Source organism: Dendrobates tinctorius, unplaced genomic scaffold (genome assembly GCF_039654945.1).
Source record: "Dendrobates tinctorius isolate UK_male_01 unplaced genomic scaffold, ASM3965494v1 ptg000020l, whole genome shotgun sequence".
Taxonomy (NCBI): Eukaryota; Metazoa; Chordata; class Amphibia; order Anura; family Dendrobatidae; genus Dendrobates; species Dendrobates tinctorius.
Window position 1 is genome coordinate 14,474,910 of NW_027361688.1, and position 24,245 is coordinate 14,499,154.

Below are 24,245 nucleotides of genomic sequence, written 5' to 3' on the forward strand. Positions count from 1 at the left end.
CGTGAATGCCACCCTCTGCCTCACCAGTCACCACCCACCGCCCTAACGTAACTACGGTAACGATTGGACGCCCAACCACCAATGCGCCGAATCGAAGCCGCATCCAAACCCCCAACCGCATCTTCTGATGCCGCCCCTATCCTGAACGAATGAGAAGCGAAACGGGATTCGTCCAAACCCAACGATCGGATGGACCTCTTGAGAACAGCGCCAAATTGGTATCTCGACAAACTAGAGCCATTCACGTGACACAAAAGGGGACCACTCAAACTAGGACCCAGCTCCCAAAACCTCCGCAAACACTGAGCGGGACACATCAAAGACCCGGGCACACGGCCCAACACCACTCGACGACCTTTTCCCACCTGATCCGTCTTAGACCGTCGCAACCAAAACTCAATGCCCTGAGCGGTAAACACAACGTCCCTGGCCAATATACCCCCAGCTGACTGCTTGTTCCCCGGCACTAGTTCCCCTACCCTTAATGCGCAAAAAAATGCCAACGAAAAGGCTAGGCGAAATAACAAATCCTCAAAGCGTGAAGAACACACCGTCTCCAAAATGCCGCCCAACCGTTCAAGCACCTCAAAAGATATTGGACGCCGCAAATCGCCCCCGCTTTTCGACCGACGAAACCCTTTAGCCGCCTGTTTCACCAAAAATGTTTTCGTCCAATCGCGGCAACCACGCAAGCGAAAACCAAAAGACAACCCCGCCAAAACACGCATGGCTTTTGCACCCAACCAACCCTCGGAGGCCCCCGCCCCAACCAAGACAACAAAACTCCCTCCTGATCCAAGCCGGGCCCGACTGCTACGCCGGCCGCTAACTGTTTCTCCCACTTGCACCATACAGCCCGGTAAGCCTCCCAGGTTTTTGGAGCCAAAGACGACTCGATCAGCGATTCCGCAGCCCGCAGGCCACTATCCACAGCTCCTCCGGACAAGCTAAACCCATGACCTCTGCCTCTGGCGCCAAAGAGCGAAAACGATCCCACTGTAAACGAGAGAGAGTCAGCGATATTGTTCTTAACACCTGGAACATGTGTCGCGGTCACATGTGCATTAAGGTCCAAACAAAGGAGAACTAACCGCTGTAACACCCGAACGACGGGGGGAGACGATGCAGTAAGGCCACTGATCGCGCACACAACGCCCATGTTATCGCAATTAAAACGCACCTGCCGATCCCGCAACTCCCGTCCCCACAAATCGACGGCTACGAGAATCGGAAAGATCTCCAGCAAAGTGATATTGCGCACCAAGCCGTCCGCAATCCATTCCTTGGGCCATCGGGACGCGCACCACTGCCCCCCGAAAGTAAGCCCCAAAACCAACACCACCAGCCGTATCCGTGAACAACTCCAACACGTCACTGCTGACCACCTCTTCCATCACCAACGAACGGCCATTGTACCTCTCCAAGAAAGACTCCCAAATCGCCAATTCGGCCCTGAGTTCCGCTGACAACCTGATGAAATGATGAGGGACTCGAACACCTGCGGTCGCACTGGCGAGACGACGTGAAAAAACACGCCCATGTTGGCATGACGCGACAGGCAAAATTGAGCTTTCCCAGCAACGACTGGAGATCACGCAGCGACAACTTCTTGACCCTGCGTGCTCGAACTACCTCCGCCCGCAAATCAGCTAACTTATCCTCTGGCAGCCGGAACTCCCAATTCACTGTATCAATGACAATTCCCAAAAAACGCAAACACGTACAGGGGCCTTCGGTTTTCCCAGGCGCGAGTGGAACTCCAAAACGCTCCGCCACCCACTCAATGGCCTGTAAAATTCTCTCGCAACACGCGGAATCCGCCGGGCCCACACACAAAAAATCATCCAAGTAATGAACGACCGAATCAAAACCGGAAACCTCCCGTACGACCCACTCCAAAAAGGAACTGAAGGCTTCAAAATACGCACAAGACAGCGAACATCCCATGGGTAGACACCTGTCCACAAAAAACATGCCTTCCCAATAGCAACCTAGCAACTTCATGCTATCGGGGTGAACCGGGAGCAAACGAAAAGCGGATTCCACGTCCGTTTTAGCCATTAAAGCACCCCGACCACATTTCCGCACCCACCGCGCTGCTTCATTAAAAGAGGAGTAAACCACCGAACACATTGCAGGATCAATACCGTCGTTAACAGAACCCCCGCGAGGGTACGACAAATGTTGAATAAGCCGAAACTTATTCGGCTCTTTCTTCAGAACCGCTCCCAGAGGAGAAACAACCAAATCCGAAAAAGGGGGAGAAACAAAGGGGCCAGCCATACGGCTCAACGAAACCTCCTTTTCTAGCTTTTCTGAAACCACTGAACCATGTAACAAGGCCGAACACAAATTTTTTAAAACCCGCGGAATAGCAAAAGGGGGGTGAGGGATAACAAAACCGTCCTTAAAACCCGCGTACAGCAAAGCCGCCTTCTCCCTGTCCCCATATCTATTTAGATAAGGGACCATCCTTTCCAGCTTCACTGGAGTCTCCCCCTTGGGAATTACCACTGCCGGTTCTGGGCTTCCCTTTCTTAAAACACTTGGCGGCTCCATGGGACGCACTATTGCAGTTGGAGCAAAGATGTTTAAATTTGCAGTTCGCCCCGAACTTACACAGGCCGTCGTTGAACTGCCAGCACAACCCAACTTATGATTCCCCGATTGAACTTGCCCACCCCCGCCTGAGACGCCGGAACTGCTGCTACTCTGGCTAGTACTCCCAGCCCCCCCATGAAAGGAGCTCCCAAATTTATTTTGAGCTATAACCCGCATCCACAGCCCAATGTCCTTCTGGTCCCAGCGGATAGCCGGACGGACGGCCTTCCTCTGCCGAAATTGCTCATCATAGCGCAACCAAGCCTGCCCCCGTACACCCTATAGGCCTCCCCGATGGCGTCAAAATAACAAAAAAAGCCGAGCAATTATCGGGGGACTTTTCTCGAATGACGCTCGCCAAAATAGCGAACGCCTGTTGCCAATTAACAAACGTTTGTGGGATCAGACGCCATCTACGCTTCTCTTCATCCTCCTTTTTGCTATCCTCCTTCTTACCCTTATCCAAATTAAATTTCTCTAATGGCAATAGGGAAAATATTTCCACATACTCGTCCTTCCAAATGCGCTCCTTCACTTCTTTCTTTAAATGAGCCCCCAACTGGCCCTCAAAACAAACGTACACCTCCCCATGCGCTCTATCATCCAAGTGTATGCGACATTCTTTGTCTGTCTCAGTCTGCACCGACACCGGTTCGTCTGCGCACCCGGCCAAATCCGACCCACTCCGCTCCGCAGGACTCCCAGCTTGCGCCCAAGCTGCTACCGGTGAGGGTGAAGCGAGACCACACTCCAGACGAGACACCAGATTCCGCATATCCGCAAGCACGTCGTTAACCCCACTGGCCGCGGCTACGCCACCAAACCCCAACCCCCCGCTGACCCCAAGGGATCCCGCCAACAGCCCCCCACCCAACCAGGATGATGTTGCAACTGGATGACAAACAGGGGACATAGAGCCATACTCACCAGGCTGCGAGGGGGCTGTGTGCACTCCAGCCAGAAAACCTGGGTCCTCGGATGTACCTTCGCTAGCTTGCTGTCGACCTCTGGGACTCCCCGCAGGAGGAGCCAGCTGATTGCGACTGGGCCCCCCGAGCAGTGGCGGATTAAGTGGACTATGGGCCCGGGGCTGTTCATAAAACCTGGGCCCCTGTACCCCCCTTCCCACCTGAGCGCTGCGGTCCCCGTGCGGGAATTGACAGCCGTACGGACCGCAGCACTTGGTTTGCTGCGGGTCCATACGGAAAACCCGCCACCATTCCACCACGTGTGGACATGGCCTAAAGAGACGTTGCACATAAGCTGTAGGCCTACGGCCAATACGCACAAAATCGCCCAACGTGATCCTGGCCATAGGGGATCCACTTTAATGTCCCCACTTTAATTTGAAGTCCCCTTACTTCATCCATTGCAGTCCCCTATCACCCACTCACTTCATCTGCAGTGCCGCTTCATCATTTGCAGCCCCTTATCCCCCCTTCCATTTCATCATGTGCAGTCCCCTTCCCCCCCCAACTTCATGTGCAGCCCCACTCCCCCAACATCATGTGCAGTTAATTTTACCCCCACATCATGTGCAGTCCCCCTTACCCCCACTTCATGTGCAGTGCCCCTTACCCCCAATTCATCATGTGCAGTCCCCCTTACCCCCAATTCATCATGTGCAGTCCCCCTTACCCCCAATTCATCATGTTCAGTCCCACTTACCCCTTAATTCATCATGTGCAGTTCCCCTTACCCCCAATTCATCATGTGCAGTCCCACTTACCCCTTAATTCATCATGTGCAGTCACACTTACCCCTTAATTCATCATGTGCAGTCCCACTTACCCCTTAATTCATCATGTGCAGTCCCCCTTATCCCCCACTTCATCATGTGCAGCCCCACTTATCCCCCACTTCATCATGTTCAGCCCCACTCACCCCCCTTCATCTTATGCAGCCCCACTCACCCCCCCTTCATCATGTGCAGCCCCACTCACCCCCCTTCATCATGTGAAGCCCCCACTCATCCCCCCTTCATCCTGTACAACCTCACTCACCCCCTTCATCATGTCTAGCCCCACTCAACCCCCTTCATCATGTGTAGCCCCCAGTCACCCCCCTTCATCATATACAGGCCCCAGTCACCCCCCCTTCATCATATACAGGCCCCAGTCACCCCCCCTTCATCATATACAGGCCCCAGTCACCCCCCCTTCATCATATACAGCCCCCAGTCACCCCCCCTTCATCATATACAGCCCCCAGTCACGCCCCTTCATCATATACAGCCCCCAGTCACCCCCCCCGTCATCATATACAGCCCCCAGTCACCCCCCCTTCATCATATACAGCCCCCAGTCACCCCCCCTTCATCATATACAGCCCCCAGTCACCCCCCCTTCATCATATACAGCCCCCAGTCACCCCCCTTCATCATATACAGCCCCCAGTCACCCCCCCTTCATCATATACAGCCCCCAGTCACCCCCCCTTCATCATATACAGCCCCCAGTCACCCCCCCTTCATCATATACAGCCCCCAGTCACCCCCTTCATCATATACAACCCCCAGTCACCCCCCCTTCATCATATACAGGCCCCACTCACCCCCTCCCCCATTTAATTCATTTTATAAATAAAAAAAAATAAAAAAAGTTCCCCATACTTACCTCACAGCCGGCTCGCTCCCCAGCAGCGCCTCTGCTTTCAGCATCCTCCGGGACATGTCGGCGCGTGCACGATGACGTCATCGCGCACGCCCGACATCTGACCCGGAAGTACAGCCGGAGGGAGCCGGAGCTGAGCAGCCGTCAAGGTGACGGCCGAGCACAGTGCGCCGTACACAGCTCCCGGCCCCGGCCTCATAGAATGTGACCCGGGCGGCTGTCTGCTGCCGGCGGCGTCACAGCACAGGGCACGGCCGGCCCTGTACAGGTGCTGGGGGAGCGGCCCGGGGGGCATTTGCCTCTCTGCCACCCGGCCCAGCCCGCCCCTACTCCCTGGGCCCCCAAAAAACCTTGGGCCCGGGGCGACCACCCCATCCGCCCCTATTAAGATCCGCCACTGCCCCGAGGGACCCCGATGGCAAGACCCCGGCTACGGATGCTGACCGGGACACCGTAAATTCTGCTCCCGCTGCCGACTCCTGCAGCAAAGCACTTAGGGCCTCCCGCTGCGTCTCCAGGCCCCCAGAAAAGAGCCCATCGCAGTGGAGCAGGCCGCGGTCCCGATGCTGAACTGTCCTCCTCTTCTTGCAGCGGCCCCCGAAGCGGACCGCCGATGCAGGGCCCCCTCGCTGCGGCCTCCTGCCATGCTCAAAGTTCCCCCACTGCCTGGAGAAGGTGATGGCAGCCCTGCCAGGCTGCAGGCCGAAGTTCCCCCGACGTCCGCCCCCCTGCTGGAGGGAGAGGCAGGCCGCGCAGCGTGGAGGTTACCGCCGCAGCCCCCCGCTGGTACTCGGGCTCGCCGACACCTGACAGGCCCGCCCCCCGTCCGGAAGTAGGCCGCGGCCTAGCCAACGCCGCGGGCCCTCGCCTGGCCTGCGGATTCCTCCCAGGCCGGGTAGCGGCGACAGGCACAGCACGCTTCGCCCGGCCTGGAGGGTCCCCTGAGGGGCTCCGGCGGCGCTGCCGCGAGGCCCTGGGAGATAAAGCGGGTGAGAGCCGCTCGGGAGGCCTCACCCGTCTATAGCGCCGCTCCCTCCCCGCTGCTGCAGGCTCGCCGGAGGTCCCTTCAACGATGCCGGCCACCTGCGACGCCAGCCAGCCTGGGGGCTGCGACCGCGCCGCCGCCCGCAGCTGCTCCAGAACCCAATCTACATCCATGGCAAGGCTGTCTTCGTCCTGGGGACCGGATCCAAAGAGGAAGGGGACACCCACACCCCTCCTCTATATACCCCAACCCCAAGGAACTCCCCCTGATAGCTGACCACCCCCCCGTCATGCTGGCCTCCGCCCATGCCTCCTTGGGGGGGTAGGGGAGGCTCAGCTCCGGCCAATTCTTTTCTGTCCAACCCACAGTCCATTACACACAGATGGATAGATACAGTTGTGGCCAAAAGTATTGACACCCCTGCAATTTTGTCAGATAATACTCAGTTTCTTCCTGAAAATGATTGCAAACACAAATTCTTTGGTATTATATCTTCATTTAATTTGTCTTAAATGAAAAAACACAAAAGAGAATGAAGCAAAAAGCAAAACATTGATCATTTCACACAAAACTCCAAAAATGGGCCAGACAAAAGTATTGGCACCCTCAGCCTAATACTTGGTTGCACAACCTTTAGCCAAAATAACTGCGACCAACCGCTTCCGGTCACCATCAATGAGTTTCTTACAATGCTCGGCTGGAATTTCAGACCATTCTTCTTTGGCAAACTGCTCCAGGTCCCTGATATTTGAAGGGTGCCTTCTCCAAACTGACATTTTTAGATCTCTCCACAGGTGTTCTATGGGATTCAGGTCTGGACTCATTGCTGGCCACCTTAGAAGTCTCCAGTGCTTTCTCTCAAACCATTTTCTAGTGCTTTTTGAAGTGTGTTTTGGGTCATTGTCCTGCTGGAAGACCCATGACCTCTGAGGGAGACCCAGCTTTCTCACACTGGGCCCTACATTATGCTGCAAAATTTGTTGGTAGTCTTCAGACTTCATAATGCCATGCACACGGTCAAGCAGTCCAGTGCCAGAGGCAGCAAAGCAACCCCAAAATATCTGGGAACCTCCACCATGTTTGACTGTAGGGACCTTGTTTTTTTCTTTGAATGCCTCTTTTTTTCTCCTGTAAACTCTATGTTGATGCCTTTGCTCAAAAAGCTCTACTTTTGTCTCATCTGACCAGAGAACATTCTTCCAAAACGTCTTAGGCTTTTTGAGGTAAGTTTTGGCAAACTCCAGCCTGGCTTTTTTATGTCTTGGGGTAAGAAGTGGGGTCTTCCTGGGTCTCCTACATACAGTCCCTTTTCATTCAGACGCCGACAGATAGTACGGGTTGACACTGTTGTACCCTCGGACTGCAGGGCAGCTTGAACTTGTTTGGATGTTAGTCGAGGTTCTTTATCCAACATCCGCACAATCTTGCGTTGAAATCTCTTGTCAATTTTTCTTTTCCGTCCACATCTAGGGAGGTTAGCCACAGTGCCATGGGCTTTACACTTCTTGATGACACTGCGCACGGTAGACACAGGAACATTCAGGTCTTTGGAGATGGACTTGTAGCCTTGAGATTGCTCATGCTTCCTCATAATTTGGTTTCTCAAGTCCTCAGAAAGTTCTTTGGTCTTCTTTCTTTTCTCCATGCTCAATGTGGTACACACAAGGACACAGGACAGAGGTTGAGTCAACTTTAATCCATGTCAACTGGCTGCAAGTGTGATTTAGTTATTGCCAACACCTGTTAGGTGCCACAGGTAAGTTACAGGTGCTGTTAATTACACAAATTAGAGAAGCATCACATGATTTTTCGAACAGTGCCAATACTTTTGTCCACCCTCTTTTTTATGTTTGGTGTGGAATTATATCCAATTTGGCTTTAGGACAATTCTTTTTGTGTTTTTTCATTTAAGACAAATTAAATGAAGATAATAATACCAAAGAATTTGTGTTTGCAATCATTTTCAGGAAGAAACTGAGTATTATCTGACAGAATTGCAGGGGTGTCAATACTTTTGGCCACAACTGTAGATAATAGATAGGATCCAAGAAACAGCACACTGGTTTTTCACAGTGAACATGAGCTGTGTATTTAGCCCATCGGTGCAACGTTTCGGTTCTGGAAGCGAGCCTTTTTCAAGCGGTGAACATGAGCCAAATGCCAAATATTCATAGGTTGTACAAAATTACAATCATTAACAGCAAATCATTAACCCGGGTAAACCATCACAGATACACGATCAGAAAAAAAGACGTAAGATTTACCTGCTCCAAAACACTTTATAGAAAAAGGTCACACAGAAAAACATTTGAAATTTCGTATTCTAGATCATGTTCCCCCTTTGGGGAGAGGGGGCGACCGTACTAAACTCTTAGAAATAAGGGAGTTGTTTTGGATCCGCAAATTGAACACGTAGAATCCTTATGGCCTGAATGTAGATGTCAGATTACCAGTGCTCCTGTAAGGTGTTGCTTTTTATTGTCCTTTATGCTGATTTATTTTATTGACATCCTCTCTCTTCTCCTTTTTTACAGATTGGGGTCTTGTCCCATGGCTCGCCCCATTAATGACACTGACAAACAATGGCAGATTTTTTCTGACTTTTCTCATGAAGGATATTACACTTGAGATTATTCATATATTTTCATATATTTTTTCTGTGTACTGTTAAAACAATTCCCCGATTATGGTTGGCTCTGAATTATTTGGTGTCTTATAGGGGAAACATAACACCTTTTGGAATTATGGGGTTGAGATACGGACTTTTGGTGAGGTTCTCTGCCTCCCTCATTTTCCTATGGCGAGTTACCATCCCCAGCAAATGGGGGGTGTTCTTGCCTGTTTGGGTGGGCCCATTCACACCGGTGTTCATCCACCATTTATGGGGTTAACATTTTATAAAATACAGGCGCAATGCTTTTTGTTGCCCTTTACGTTAAGAAGAATGTATGATAACGTTATAAATTTTTTTGCCGTTATATATATATATATATATATTTTATGCACTTGGACACTGATTATCAATTAATCTTAAATTGTATACTGTATGAAAATGTATTGCACCTTATTATATGCAAACCAATTTGCATGGCACTTGGCAATTTCTATATACCCTCTATATTAGAGGGGTTTATTTTATTCACTGATATGCTGGTAATGATTGTAATTTTGTACAACCTATGAATAATTGGCATTTGGCTCATGTTCACCGCTTGAAAAAGGCTCGCTTCCAGAACCGAAACGTTGCACTGATGGGCTAAATACACAGCTCATGTTCACTGTGAAAAACCAGTGTGCTGCTCCTGTTTCTTGGATCCTATATTGTGAAGGTTTGGTACCATGCCTTTGGGAACTTGCACCTGGACTCTGCTGAGTGCTTTATGGTGCTGCCCTATTTTTGAAACTTTATTAGATAGATAGATAATAGAAAGATAGATAATAATAGATAGATAGATAGATAGATAAAAAGATAGATATAGATATATAATAATAGATACATAGATAGATAATAGATAGATACTAGATAGATAGATAATAGATATAGATAGATAGATAGATAGATATATGATGGATAATAGATAGATAGATAAATAGATAGATACTAGATAGATAATAGATAGATAAATAGATAATAGATCGGTAATACATAGATGATAGATAATAAATAGATAGACAGATGATAGATAGATAATAAATAGATACTAGATAGATAGATAATAGATAGATAGATGATGGATAATAGATAGATAGATGGATAGATAGATAATAGATAGATAATAGATAGATGATAGATAGATAATAGAGAGATAGATAATAGATAGATAGATAGATGATGGATAATAGATAGATACTAGATAGATAGATAGATAGATAGATGATGGATAATAGATAGATAGATAATAGATAGATACATAATAGATAGATGATAGATAGATGATAGATAGATAATAGATACTAGATAGATAATATATACATAGATAAATAGATAATAGATAGATAATAGATAGATGATAGATAATAGATAGATAGACATTACTCCATTTTGCACATGATGGTCCCTTACCTGTGGCCAGTATCCCCAATATCACCAGTACGCAGATTGTTAGCCCCCACGGTGACATTTCTCCTCTGCAGACACTTCTGGTCCCTGTGCTGTTCTCATACATTCGTGATCACACATTTCTTAGTTCTGTATTTCTAGAAAGAAGCGAGAAGTGAGGTGATGACTCACGCAGACTGTCGAGCTCACAGTGTGAAAACCATCGGACCCCACCAAAATGTGTCTGGAAACCCTTAGTTCTGTGATGAGTGGGTATTCCTGCTCCGCCACTGCCGCTCCGGGTATATACATTGTGCACCTTATACTGTGGATGACTCAGATTTGGTGACGCGATAATGAGAGTGAATTCTTTCTATGGAGCTGTCAACTTTTGGTGAACACAAGAAAAACGACTGAGAAATAATCCAGGGTGACATCAGCAGCCGCCATAATGTATAGCAAACACTGCTGATGCCATGGGACTGTTCCACGTATCGTCACGGATTCTGTTCTCTTCACCTAAGTGATCACTACTCCACTCTATGATCTGACATCTACACAGGTGGGAGGGGGAAGTCTATGTGCTGCTTCCAGAGTCTGCCACTCTCAGAGCCCCTGACACCTTGTGTCTAACTCATACAGTCCTCCACTGAGTCAATGAGTCTTTGTGTATTTCATTTTCCCCACAGAGCTCCATCCTGCCACTTTGTGTCCCCCTGACAGAGCTCCATCCTGCCACTTTGTGTCCCCCTGACAGAGCTCCATCCTGCCACTTTGTGTCCCCCTGACAGAGCTCCATCCTGCCACTTTGTGTCCCCCTGACAAGAGCTCCATCCTGCCACTTTGTGTCCCCCTGACAGAGCTCCATCCTGCCACTTTGTGTCCCCCTGACAGAGCTCCATCCTGCCACTTTGTGTCCCCCTGACAGAGCTCCATCCTGCCACTTTGTGTCTCCCTGACAGAGCTCCAGCCTGCCACTTTGTGTCTCCCTGACAGAGCCCCAGCCTGCCACTTTGTGTCTCCCTGACAGAGCCCCAGCCTGCCACTTTGTGTTCCCCTGACAGAACCCCATCATGCCACTTTGTGTCCCCCTGACAGAGCTCCATCCTGCCACTTTGTGTTCCCCTGACAGAGCTCCATCCTGCCACTTTGTGTTCCCCTGACAGAGCTCCATCCTGCCACTTTTTCATGTGCTTCCTTGACAGAATTCCAATCTACGGCCTTGAGCTCCCCGATAGAAATTTGGCTGCTATAGTATGCCCTTGGCAGAACCCCTTCTTTCCTGTGACTTTCTTTCTTTCTTTTTCTTTCTTTCCTATATTATAATATCTATCTATTTATCTATCTTCTTTCCTGCCTGTGATGCCTTTCTTTCTTTTTTCTCTTTCCTTGCTTCTTTCTTTTTTATTCCTCTCTTTCCTTACTTATTTCTTTCTTTTCACCTTCTTTTTTTCAATGTTTCTCTCTTTTTTCACCTTCTTTCCTTCATTCTTTCTCTTTTTCTTTCTTTCTTCCTTCTTTCTTAACATTTCTTTTCCTTGCGTATCCTATCATTTCATTGTTTAGCTTTTCCTGAGACTTTTGCGTTGTGGAATCTCAGGTGACAGAGAACAAGGCTGTTAGTTCACATGTCTGACAACAGGGTACGGCTGACCTGTAGTCTGTTTCTAATGGCAAATTGTAGAAATAATTAAAAGTTCATACAACAATATTAAAGCAAAATTACTGAACCTCTTGTACCGATCTGACTCTGCTCCATCCACCCACATGAATCTGCTGTGTATAAAGTTCACTAGATTGCTCCGTCAGCCGGTCATACAGTCCCACTCTAACCATAACCTTTCTCAGCATATGAACCTGACTTTTTTTCACCAGAAATCCTTAATAGTATTTTCTTGAACTTTTATATTAGATCTTTGAGATTTTTTTTTGTTTCTGCTCTACCACTGTTCACTTTGCTAACTTGACTTTTAGTCACAGAGTCATCCAGGTTTCCTAGAAATGCACGGCCCCGGCATTCTCCACTCCTCTCCAAGGAAAGCAAACCTGTGCCAGATCTGTAGCAGAATGGGTCTGAAAACCAATTAACCTAGTAGTAGATTATGGACTGAGTAGATCAGGGGTTGGCATATGGTTTGTGCAAGTGGCTCATTTGCACAGGGGCTCATAAGGGTGGGCGGTCACACTGCGTTATAATCGTTACAGACGCTGCTGTTCTGGTTCCTCCATCTCAAGAAGTTGTGCAATAGGCCTCCAGAATTAGTCTACGCTCAGTAGATGACTTCATATATAGCCAATCAATTATTTGCATTTGTGAGCCACAGTCTATGCTTCTAATTACAGGATGATTTTCCCGGCCTAAAGATCTAAATGGTTCTCTCATTTTTTGCCTGCACATTGCTCTGGTACATTGACAGACATCTCTATATATAAGTACATCTCTAAATATCTATATGCTATGGGTAAAATAAAAGTCAGAGATTTTTCCTTAAAATAATACTAAAAAATTGTGAAAATAAAACATTTTTTAACCACTTTTTAAAAATTAAACGGCACAAATCAGGAAATAATAAGGACATATTAGATATCCCTGTAATGGTAATAACCTTTACAGTGCAGTGTATTTACGGTGATAGGTAAATTTTGCTAAAAAAAAGTGTTTTTTTTTGTAACTCTTACATGCTTGTTTGGCCAAAGCGGCACGTTAAAAAATTACAACTCATCTTGCAAAAAGAAACAAGAGCTTGTATAGTGAAGCTTATGTCAAAATAAAAAAAAAAAATACAGCTTTGGCTCCGATAGGTGGACACAAAGTCACAAGCGGGGGCTCTGTCAGGTGGACACAAAGTCGAAGGAAGGGGCTCTGTCAGGTTGACACAAAGTCGAAGGAAGGGGCTCTGTCAGGTGGACACAAAGTCGAAGGAAGGGGCTCTGTCAGGTGGACACAAAGTCGAAGGAAGGGGCTCTGTCAGGTGGACACAAAGTCGAAGGAAGGGGCTCTGTCAGGTGGACACAAAGTCGAAGGAAGGGGCTCTGTCAGGTGGACTCAAAGTCATAGGCAGGGTCTCTGTTGGGTGGACAAAAAGTCATAGGCAGGGGCTCTGTCAGGTGGACACAAAGTCGTAGGAAGAGGCTCTGTCAGGTGGACACAAAGTCAAAAGAAGGGGCTCTGTCAGGTGGACACAAAGTCGTAGGAAGGGTCTGTGTTAGATAGACACAAAGTCGTAGGAAGGGTCTGTGTTAGATAGACACAAAGTCATAGGCAGGGTCTCTGTTGGGTGGACAAAAAGTCATAGGCAGGGGCTCTGTCAGGTGGACACAAAGTCGTAGGAAGAGGCTCTGTCAGGTGGACACAAAGTCAAAAGAAGAGGTTCTGTCAGGTTGACACAAAGTCAAAGGAAGGGGCTCTGTCAGGTGGACACAAAGTCGTAGGAAGGGTCTGTGTTAGATAGACACAAAGTCGTAGGAAAGGACTCTGTGAGAGAATGAGATACACCGAGTATTATTTACTCTGTGAAGGACAGTATGTGTTAGATACAACTACAAATGTGTCTACAGAAACCCTATTAATGAGTTAATAGTGGGGGATTCTCTATTCAGGATCCTCCTCTTTCTGTCACAGTGTAGAGCGTCTCTTACAATCCTGTAATGTATTACACAAAAAAAACATTGATTTAACTATTACTGTGCAATACTTCATTTCACCAGTGGTGGCACTGCTGGAAAACTAAACACCAACTGCCAGGTGTCCTCACAGATTATGGTTGATCGAGGGAGGTCTCAGTACCCTGGACACATTGTCAGCTCATTGTCAAGAGACTCCTCTAACAACTAGGGATGGAGAACACTTATTAATGCCGCCCTTATTTTAGTCATGTAACAGTATAATGATTACTTATAAAAACAAAAGGAAAAGACAAATGGAATTATTTCCATTAATGACCAAAATTTTCCAACACGTTCTCAGTTTTAACGAACGTCAGTAATTGCTGTATACTGTATTTAGTCATCTTATGTCACCTCCTGCCCACCGGAAGATAGAGAATTGGTGAATAAGTCCGGATAAAAAAAAGGACGTATTAAGTGACATTTCATAAATAAAATCTTAAGAAAAAAATCTACACGCACAGGGAGTGTAAATCCGGGCATACAAAATAATAGCTTGATGCAATACCTACTTCTGCCTGTGGAGGTGCTGTGGGGAAACATTGCATTAGATTATAACTGATCGCTGCGAGTTACAGGAGTAGGACTTTCTACAATCTGCATATCGTCAAGGGAACCTTCTAAAAAAGCAAAATGTATACAGATAATCAGGGGTGGATTAAGGGTAGCCAGGGCCCGGGGCAGTTCAGACTCTGTGGGCCCCCCTCGTCACGTGACGGGGGTCACGAATCGTAGAGCCACACTCTTCATAGAGAATAATGGGGCCTCCAGCACCGACCTCCACCCGCAGAGCCACACTCCACATAGAGAATAATGGGGCCTCCAGCACCGACCTCCACCCGCAGAGCCGCACTCCACATAGAGAATAATGGGGCCTCCAGCACCGACCTCCACCCGCAGAGCCGCACTCCACATAGAGAATAATGGAGCCTCCAGCACCGACCTCCACCCGCAGAGCCGCACTCCACATAGAGAATAATGGAGCCTCCAGCACCGACCTCCACCCGCAGAGCCGCACTCCACATAGAGAATAATGGAGCCTCCAGCACCGACCTCCACCCGCAGAGCCGCACTCCACATAGAGAATAATGGAGCCTACAGCACCGACCTCCACCCGCAGAGCCGCACTCCACATAGAGAATAATGGAGCCTCCAGCACCGACCTCCACCCGCAGAGCCACACTCCACATAGAGAATAATGGAGCCTCCAGCACCGACCTCCACCCGCAGAGCCACACTCCACATAGAGAATAATGGAGCCTCCAGCACCGACCTCCACCCGCAGAGCCGCACTCCACATAGAGAATAATGGAGCCTCCAGCACCGACCTCCACCCGCAGAGCCACACTCCACATAGAGAATAATGGAGCCTCCAGCACCGACCTCCACCCGCACTCCACATAGAGAATAATGGAGCCTCCAGCACTGACCTCCACCCGCAGAGCCGCACTCCACATAGAGAATAATGGAGCCTCCAGCACCGACCTCCACCCGCAGAGCCGCACTCCACATAGAGAATAATGGAGCCTCCAGCACCGACCTCCACCCGCAGAGCTGCACTCCACATAGAGAATAATGGAGCCTCCAGCACTGACCTCCACCCGCAGAGCCGCACTCCACATAGAGAATAATGGAGCCTCCAGCACCGACCTCCACCCGCAGAGCCGCACTCCACATAGAGAATAATGGAGCCTCCAGCACCGACCTCCACCCGCAGAGCCGCACTCCACATAGAGAATACTGGGGCCTCCAGCACTGACCTCCACCCGCAGAGCCGCACTCCACATAGAGAATAATGGAGCCTCCGGCACCGACCTCCACCCGCAGAGCCGCACTCCACATAGAGAATAATGGGGCCTCCGGCACCGACCTCCACCCGCAGAGCCGCACTCCACATAGAGAATAATGGAGCCTCCAGCACCGACCTCCACCCGCAGAGCCGCACTCCACATAGAGAATAATGGAGCCTCCAGCACCGACCTCCACCCGCAGAGCCGCACTCCACATAGAGAATAATGGAGCCTCCAGCACCGACCTCCACCCGCAGAGCCGCAATCCACATAGAGAATAATGGAGCCTCCAGCACCGACCTCCACCCGCACTCCACATAGAGAATAATGGGGCCTCCAGCACTGACCTCCACCCGCAGAGCCGCACTCCACATAGAGAATAATGGAGCCTCCGGCACCGACCTCCACCCGCAGAGCCGCACTCCACATAGAGAATAATGGGGCCTCCAGCACCGACCTCCACCCGCAGAGCCGCACTCCACATAGAGAATAATGGAGCCTCCAGCACCTACCTCCACCCGCAGAGCCACACTCCACATAGAGAATAATGGAGCCTCCGGCACCGACCTCCACCCGCAGAGCCGCACTCCACATAGAGAATAATGGAGCCTCCAGCACCGACCTCCACCCGCAGAGCCGCACTCCACATAGAGAATAATGGAGCCTCCAGCACCGACCTCCACCCGCAGAGCCGCACTCCACATAGAGAATAATGGAGCCTCCAGCACCGACCTCCACCCGCAGAGCCACACTCCACATAGAGAATAATGGAACCTCCAGCACCGACCTCCACCCGCAGAGCCGCACTCCACATAGAGAATAATGGAGCCTCCGGCACCGACCTCCACCCGCAGAGCCACACTCCACATAGAGAATAATGGGGCCTCCAGCAACGACCTCCACCCGCAGAGCCGCACTCCACATAGAGAATAATGGATCCTCCAGCACCGACCTCCACCCGCACTCCACATAGAGAATAATGGAGCCTCCAGCACCGACCTCCACCCGCAGAGCCCCACTCTACATAGAGAATAATGGGGCCTCCAGCACCGACCTCCACCCGCAGAGCCGCACTCCACATAGAGAATAATGGAGCCTCCAGCACCGACCTCCACCCGCAGAGCCGCACTCCACATAGAGAATAATGGATCCTCCAGCACCGACCTCCACCCGCAGAGCCGCACTCCACATAGAGAATAATGGAGCCTCCAGATCCGACCTCCACCCGCAGAGCCGCACTCCACATAGAGAATAATGGAGCCTCCAGCACCGACCTCCACCCGCAGAGCCGCACTCCACATAGAGAATAATGGAGCCTCCAGCACCGACCTCCACCCGCAGAGCCGCACTCCACATAGAGGATAATGGAGCCTCCGGCACCGACCTCCACCCGCAGAGCCGCACTCCACATAGAGAATAATGGAGCCTCCAGCACCGACCTCCACCCGCAGAGCCGCACTCCACATAGAGAATAATGGATCCTCCAGCACCGACCTCCACCCGCACTCCACATAGAGAATAATGGAGCCTCCAGCACCGACCTCCACCCGCACTCCACATAGAGAATAATGGATCCTCCAGCACCGACCTCCACCCGCAGAGCCGCACTCCACATAGAGAATAATGGATCCTCCAGCACCGACCTCCACCCGCAGAGCCGCACTCCACATAGAGAATAATGGATCCTCCAGCACCGACCTCCACCCGCAGAGCCGCACTCCACATAGAGAATAATGGAGCCTCCAGCACCGACCTCCACCCGCAGAGCCACACTCCACATAGAGAATAATGGATCCTCCAGCACCGACCTCCACCCGCAGAGCCGCACTCCACATAGAGAATAATGGAGCCTCCAGCACCGACCTCCACCCGCAGAGCCGCACTCCACATAGAGAATAATGGATCCTCCAGATCCGACCTCCACCCGCAGAGCCGCACTCCACATAGAGAATAATGGAGCCTCCAGCACCGACCTCCACCCGCACTCCACATAGAGAATAATGGAGCCTCCAGCACCGACCTCCACCCGCAGAGCCGCACTCCACATAGAGAATAATGGAGCCTCCAGATCCGACCTCCACCCGCAGAGCCGCACTCCACATAGAGAATAATGGAGCCTCCAGCACCGACCTCCACCCGCAGAGCCGCACTCCACATAGAGAATAATGGAGCCTCCAGCACCGACCTCCACCCGCAGAGCCGCACTCCACATAGAGGATAATGGAGCCTCCGGCACCGACCTCCACCCGCAGAGCCGCACTCCACATAGAGAATAATGGAGCCTCCAGCACCGACCTCCACCCGCAGAGCCGCACTCCACATAGAGAATAATGGATCCTCCAGCACCGACCTCCACCCGCACTCCACATAGAGAATAATGGATCCTCCAGCACCGACCTCCACCCGCACTCCACATAGAGAATAATGGAGCCTCCAGCACCGACCTCCACCCGCAGAGCCGCACTCCACATAGAGAATAATGGATCCTCCAGCACCGACCTCCACCCGCAGAGCCGCACTCCACATAGAGAATAATGGATCCTCCAGCACCGACCTCCACCCGCAGAGCCGCACTCCACATAGAGAATAATGGAGCCACCAGCACCGACCTCCACCCGCAGAGCCACACTCCACATAGAGAATAATGGATCCTCCAGCACCGACCTCCACCCGCAGAGCCGCACTCCACATAGAGAATAATGGAGCCTCCAGCACCGACCTCCACCCGCAGAGCCGCACTCCACATAGAGAATAATGGATCCTCCAGATCCGACCTCCACCCGCAGAGCCGCACTCCACATAGAGAATAATGGAGCCTCCAGCACCGACCTCCACCCGCACTCCACATAGAGAATAATGGAGCCTCCAGCACCGACCTCCACCCGCAGAGCCGCACTCCACATAGAGAATAATGGAGCCTCCAGATCCGACCTCCACCCGCAGAGCCGCACTCCACATAGAGAATAATGGAGCCTCCAGCACCGACCTCCACCCGCAGAGCCGCACTCCACATAGAGAATAATGGAGCCTCCAGCACCGACCTCCACCCGCAGAGCCGCACTCCACATAGAGGATAATGGAGCCTCCGGCACCGACCTCCACCCGCAGAGCCGCACTCCACATAGAGAATAATGGAGCCTCCAGCACCGACCTCCACCCGCAGAGCCGCACTCCACATAGAGAATAATGGATCCTCCAGCACCGACCTCCACCCGCACTCCACATAGAGAATAATGGATCCTCCAGCACCGACCTCCACCCGCACTCCACATAGAGAATAATGGAGCCTCCAGCACCGACCTCCACCCGCAGAGCCGCACTCCACATAGAGAATAATGGATCCTCCAGCACCGACCTCCACCCGCAGAGCCGCACTCCACATAGAGAATAATGGATCCTCCAGCACCGACCTCCACCCGCAGAGCCGCACTCCACATAGAGAATAATGGAGCCTCCAGCACCGACCTCCACCCGCAGAGCCACACTCCACATAGAGAATAATGGATCCTCCAGCACCGACCTCCACCCGCAGAGCCGCACTCCACATAGAGAATAATGGAGCCTCCAGCACCGACCTCCACCCGCAGAGCCGCACTCCACATAGAGAATAATGGATCCTCCAGCACCGACCTCCACCCGCAGAGCCGCACTCCACATAGAGAATAATGGGGCCTCCAGCACCGACCTCCACCCGCACTCCACATAGAGAATAATGGGGCCTCCAGCACCGACCTCCACCCGCACTCCACATAGAGAATAATGGAGCCTCCAGCACCGACCTCCACCCGCAGAGCCGCACTCCACATAGAGAATAATGGGGCCTCCAGCACCGACCTCCACCCGCAGAGCCGCACTCCACATAGAGAATAATGGAGCCTACAGCACCGACCTCCACCCGCAGAGCCGCACTCCACATAGAGAATAATGGATCCTCCAGCACCGACCTCCACCCGCAGAGCCGCACTCCACATAGAGAATAATGGAGCCTCCAGCACCGACCTCCACCCGCAGAGCCGCACTCCACATAGAGAATAATGGGGCCTCCAGCACCGACCTCCACCCGCAGAGCCGCACTCCACATAGAGAATAATGGAGCCTCCAGCACCGACCTCCACCCGCAGAGCCCCACTCCACATAGAGAATAATGGAGCCTCCAGCACCGACCTCCACCCGCAGAGCCGCACTCTACATAGAGAATAATGGGGCCTCCAGCACCGACCTCCACCCGCAGAGCCGCACTCCACATAGAGAATAATGGAGCCTCCAGCACCGACCTCCACCCGCAGAGCCGCACTCCACATAGAGAATAATGGATCCTCCAGCACCGACCTCCACCCGCAGAGCCGCACTCCACATAGAGAATAATGGATCCTCCAGCACCGACCTCCACACGCAGAGCCACACTCCACATAGAGAATAATGGATCCTCCAGCACCGACCTCCACCCGCAGAGCCGCACTCCACATAGAGAATAATGGAGGCTCCAGCACCGACCTCCACCCGCAGAGCCGCACTCCACATAGAGAATAATGGATCCTCCAGCACCGACCTCCACCCGCAGAGCCGCACTCCACATAGAGAATAATGGATCCTCCAGCACCGACCTCCACCCGCAGAGCCGCACTCCACATAGAGAATAATGGATCCTCCAGCACCGACCTCCACACGCAGAGCCACACTCCACATAGAGAATAATGGATCCTCCAGCACCGACCTCCACCCGCAGAGCCGCACTCCACATAGAGAATAATGGAGGCTCCAGCACCGACCTCCACACGCAGAGCCACACTCCACATAGAGAATAATGGATCCTCCAGCACCGACCTCCACCCGCAGAGCCGCACTCCACATAGAGAATAATGGATCCTCCAGCACCGACCTCCACCCGCAGAGCCGCACTCCACATAGAGAATAATGGATCCTCCAGCACCGACCTCCACACGCAGAGCCACACTCCACATAGAGAATAATGGATCCTCCAGCACCGACCTCCACCCGCAGAGCCGCACTCCACATAGAGAATAATGGATCCTCCAGCACCGACCTCCACCCGCAGAGCCGCACTCCACATAGAGAATAATGGATCCTCCAGCACCGACCTCCACCCGCAGAGCCGCACTCCACATAGAGAATAATGGGGCCTCCAGCACCGACCTCCACCCGCAGAGCCGCACTCCACATAGAGAATAATGGAGCCTCCAGCACCGACCTCCACCCGCAGAGCCGCACTCCACATAGAGAATAATGGAGCCTCCAGCACCGACCTCCACCCGCAGAGCCGCACTCCACATACATGGCTGCTCTCAGTGCTGTGCGCACAGGACCTGTGATGAGGTCACAGGAGGGGAGGAGACAGGGGTCACATGATCGGGGCCCTGACACCTTACCTCCTGTGATCTCATCACAAGCCTTTGCACGCTACCAGCAGCATCAGCGTTCACGCTACTTGTAGATGCTGCTGGTAGCAGAGCACATAATGCCGCCCCCACGGTCACTCACTTTTAGGTGGGGAGAAGATGGAGTGCCATTGCAGCAGCCAGCAGGAATGTGGTGGGGGCCCCCTTAGAAGCTCTTGTGGTGGGGGCCCCGGGGCTGAAGCCCCGCCTGCCCTGCCTATAATCCGGCCCTGCGCGGTGGCGGATTATAATGGGGCAATTTACTGGCCTGGGCTGTGGGCCCCTTAACCCCACTGGGCCCGGGGCAACTGCCCAAATTGACCTCATTATAATCCGCCACTGCAGATAATAAATAAGAAATTGGGGGGGCAAATACTTTTACACTTCTTAAGTACATGTGGCGCCCCTGAGGGTCCAGTCGCCACAGAGGTACTGCACTTCACCCAGAGGTGTGGTACCCCACAACCAGGTAAGGTGAGTGCACCCGACCAGACTCCAACACCCACATCCCACACACACCAGTAGTGTAGCAGAGCACTCTTTATAGCTCCCTGCTTGGTACACAAGAGTGCTGGGAAGTGGGCGGAGCGTAGCTTAGAGCGGGAGCAGGATAGAAAGTGAGGGAGATCACTCTGAGGGAGGGAAAGCAGAAGGACGTGTCTGCAGCAGCTCTACTGCTTAGAGGCTGCTGGATGGATTGGAATACAAGGGAAGCTCCCTAGGAAAGAAGGTTCTTCCAGGACACGGCTGGAGCGAACTCCCCGTGGGACCCTTATCCACGCTGACTACAGGTCAGGTGGAGGGAGAAACTTGTCGCAAAGGGAACGGTCCCTCGCCTAGATCGCACTCTTCAGGGTGCCACTAGCAAGCCGACAGCTTTGGTTACTTTATGGACCATCGCCCCTACCACAGTTGGTCCGACTGGAAAGGCGGCTATATAGAATCACAGAGACCGTGAGGCATTGTCTGAACAGGATCCGCAGCTGCTGGCCCAGAACAACAACTGTGAAGTGCTGGAGTGCAAGGAAGGAGTTTTAGCAGCAAATTGTTTGGTAAAGACCAGGAAAGGCACACACTGACAGGGAAAGCTGGAAAGGTGCATTTCATCTTATCTGGAAGTTGGCTGGACCCCTCACCTGGAGGACACAGCACCGAAGCGGGCCTCTGTATCGCGAGCAGAACTGTGAGTAAAGCCCATTGAACTACATGCACTGTGTCCTCCGCATTCTTTCTGCGCCACTCATCCAGCACTGCTACATCTTCCTACTACATCACCTCAACATCTACCACTCATCTCTACTGCCCTGGGACTACAGCTCTACCTGTGGAGGGCTTCAACATCTCAGCTGCACCCAACATCTGTCCCAGAGAAGCAACACTGCAGCGCTGGTCAATCTGACCAGAAACCACAGGTGGCGTCACGAATCGTCTCATAAACTTTATCCCCATTCAACTCAACCCCTTTCAAAGGACCACCTGAGGCCACGGACCGAGTCGCTGCCACTGTGACCTTTCCCATTGAAGTTAACGGGCCCGGCGCCGAGTATCCCACGGCCCCTGGGGCGCGTCATACACATAGTTCTTTTTTTAAAATAGCTGTTGCCCAATCGTCTTGTTCTAGATAATTAGGGAAACTACTATGCAAAACTGCTGACGATGGAAAGTAAAAGAGGGGGATTTCCATCGATGGTTTGTCGAGCTGTAGTATTTATAGACACCACATGGAGGTACGTGCAATGATTTGATCACTTTATATTGAGGGGGGGTGTAGGTGGAGCGATTAAAAAAAAAAAAGATTTTATTTTTTCGTTTGTGCTGTTTACTGTCTGGATAATTGATATTTGGATACTTGGATCAGACTTATCTGACCTGGCAATACCAAACAGGCTTGGGTCACCGAAGGCGCCCAACGCATCAGTATCGAATTATAGCATCACGGGAGGTGGGACCGATTGAAGTCCGCACTGTTTAACACCGTTTCATTTTTATTTCATAAATCAATGGTGCACGTGAAAATAAGCAACTTTATAATATATCTTATCAGAGAAATATAGAATTGTAGAGTTGGAAGGGACCTCCTGGGCCATCTGGTCCAACCCCTTGCTCAAAGCAGGATTTGCTAAATTATCCCAGACAGATGTCTGTCCAGCCTCTGTTTGAAGACTTCCATTGAAGGAGAACTCGCCACTTCTCTTGGCAGCCTGTTCCACTCATTGATCAAAGTTTTTTCTAATATCTAATCTGTGTCTCCTCCCATTCAGTTTCATCCCATTGCTTCTAGTCTTTCCTTGTGCAAATGAGAATAAAGATGATCCTTCTACAATGTGACAGCCCTTTAGATATTTGTAGACAGCTATTAAGTCTCCTCTCAGTCTTCTCTTTTGCAAACTAAACATTCCCAAATCCTGCAACCTTTCCTCATAAGACAGGGTTTGCAGACCGGTCACCATTCTGGTCGCTCTTTTCTGAACTTGCTCCAGTTTGTTGATGTCTTTTTTAAAATGTGGTGCCCAAAACTGGACACAATATTCCAGATGAGGTCTGACCAAAGAGGAGTAGAGGGAAATAATGACTTCACGTGATCTATCACGTGATATGTTTCTTTCTCCTTCTGGACTGAACTTTCACTTTCAATTCATGGGGAAAAAAATCTGTAAAATCTGTTTTTAGTGAAGAAAGATATTCCTGTTACTGAGATAGGAGATGACAGTTGGTTCTTATAAGATTCTATGGAGGGGAGGACCTAAGGTAGAAGCAGACATTACGGACACACTTTAAATGCTACAGTCAGATATTGACAGTGGCACCTAAACAGCAATGATCGGAGGTAGCTCAGATCCCTGCCGTTAGGAGTAAGTGACTGCTGTATGTGTCATGATCCAGGCCGGGGTTTTGTTTTGTCTCTTCTTTTCCGGCCTGATCATGTCAGGGGTTAACTTTCCCTGTCTCGTTCCTGTGTCTGGTTTACTATATTGCTGTGCTGCAACCTGTGTGCAGTGCCAGGTATATTAATTGCCTTTGGCGTGTGTAGCTGGCTCTGGGGAGCTCCTGATTTGTCCTGCTGCGTTTAGCTGAATTTGCCCGTTTCTGTTTACCTCTCTCCTACCCGTCCCGACTCTGTTTGTCCCTATGTGTTTGGATTCCCCGGTACTCGAC

At 51.1% G+C, this 24,245-nt stretch overlaps 1 protein-coding gene across 4 annotated transcripts in view; it reads right to left on the reverse strand.

Annotated features, from left to right (window-relative positions):
- Positions 1-10,643, reverse strand: part of LOC141083474 (hepatitis A virus cellular receptor 2 homolog) — a 35,673-nt gene extending 25,030 nt beyond the window's left edge. Inside the window, exon 1 of one of the 4 annotated variants that reach the window (XM_073567753.1) lies at positions 10,262-10,643. In XM_073567753.1, coding sequence (XP_073423854.1) covers positions 10,262-10,364 — 103 coding nt within the window. In that variant the 5' untranslated portion in view covers positions 10,365-10,643. The remainder of the gene's footprint in view (positions 1-10,261) is intronic. The other 3 variants (XM_073567754.1, XM_073567755.1, XM_073567756.1) reach the window with 3 other exon arrangements.
- Positions 10,644-24,245: the final 13,602 nt, after the last annotated feature.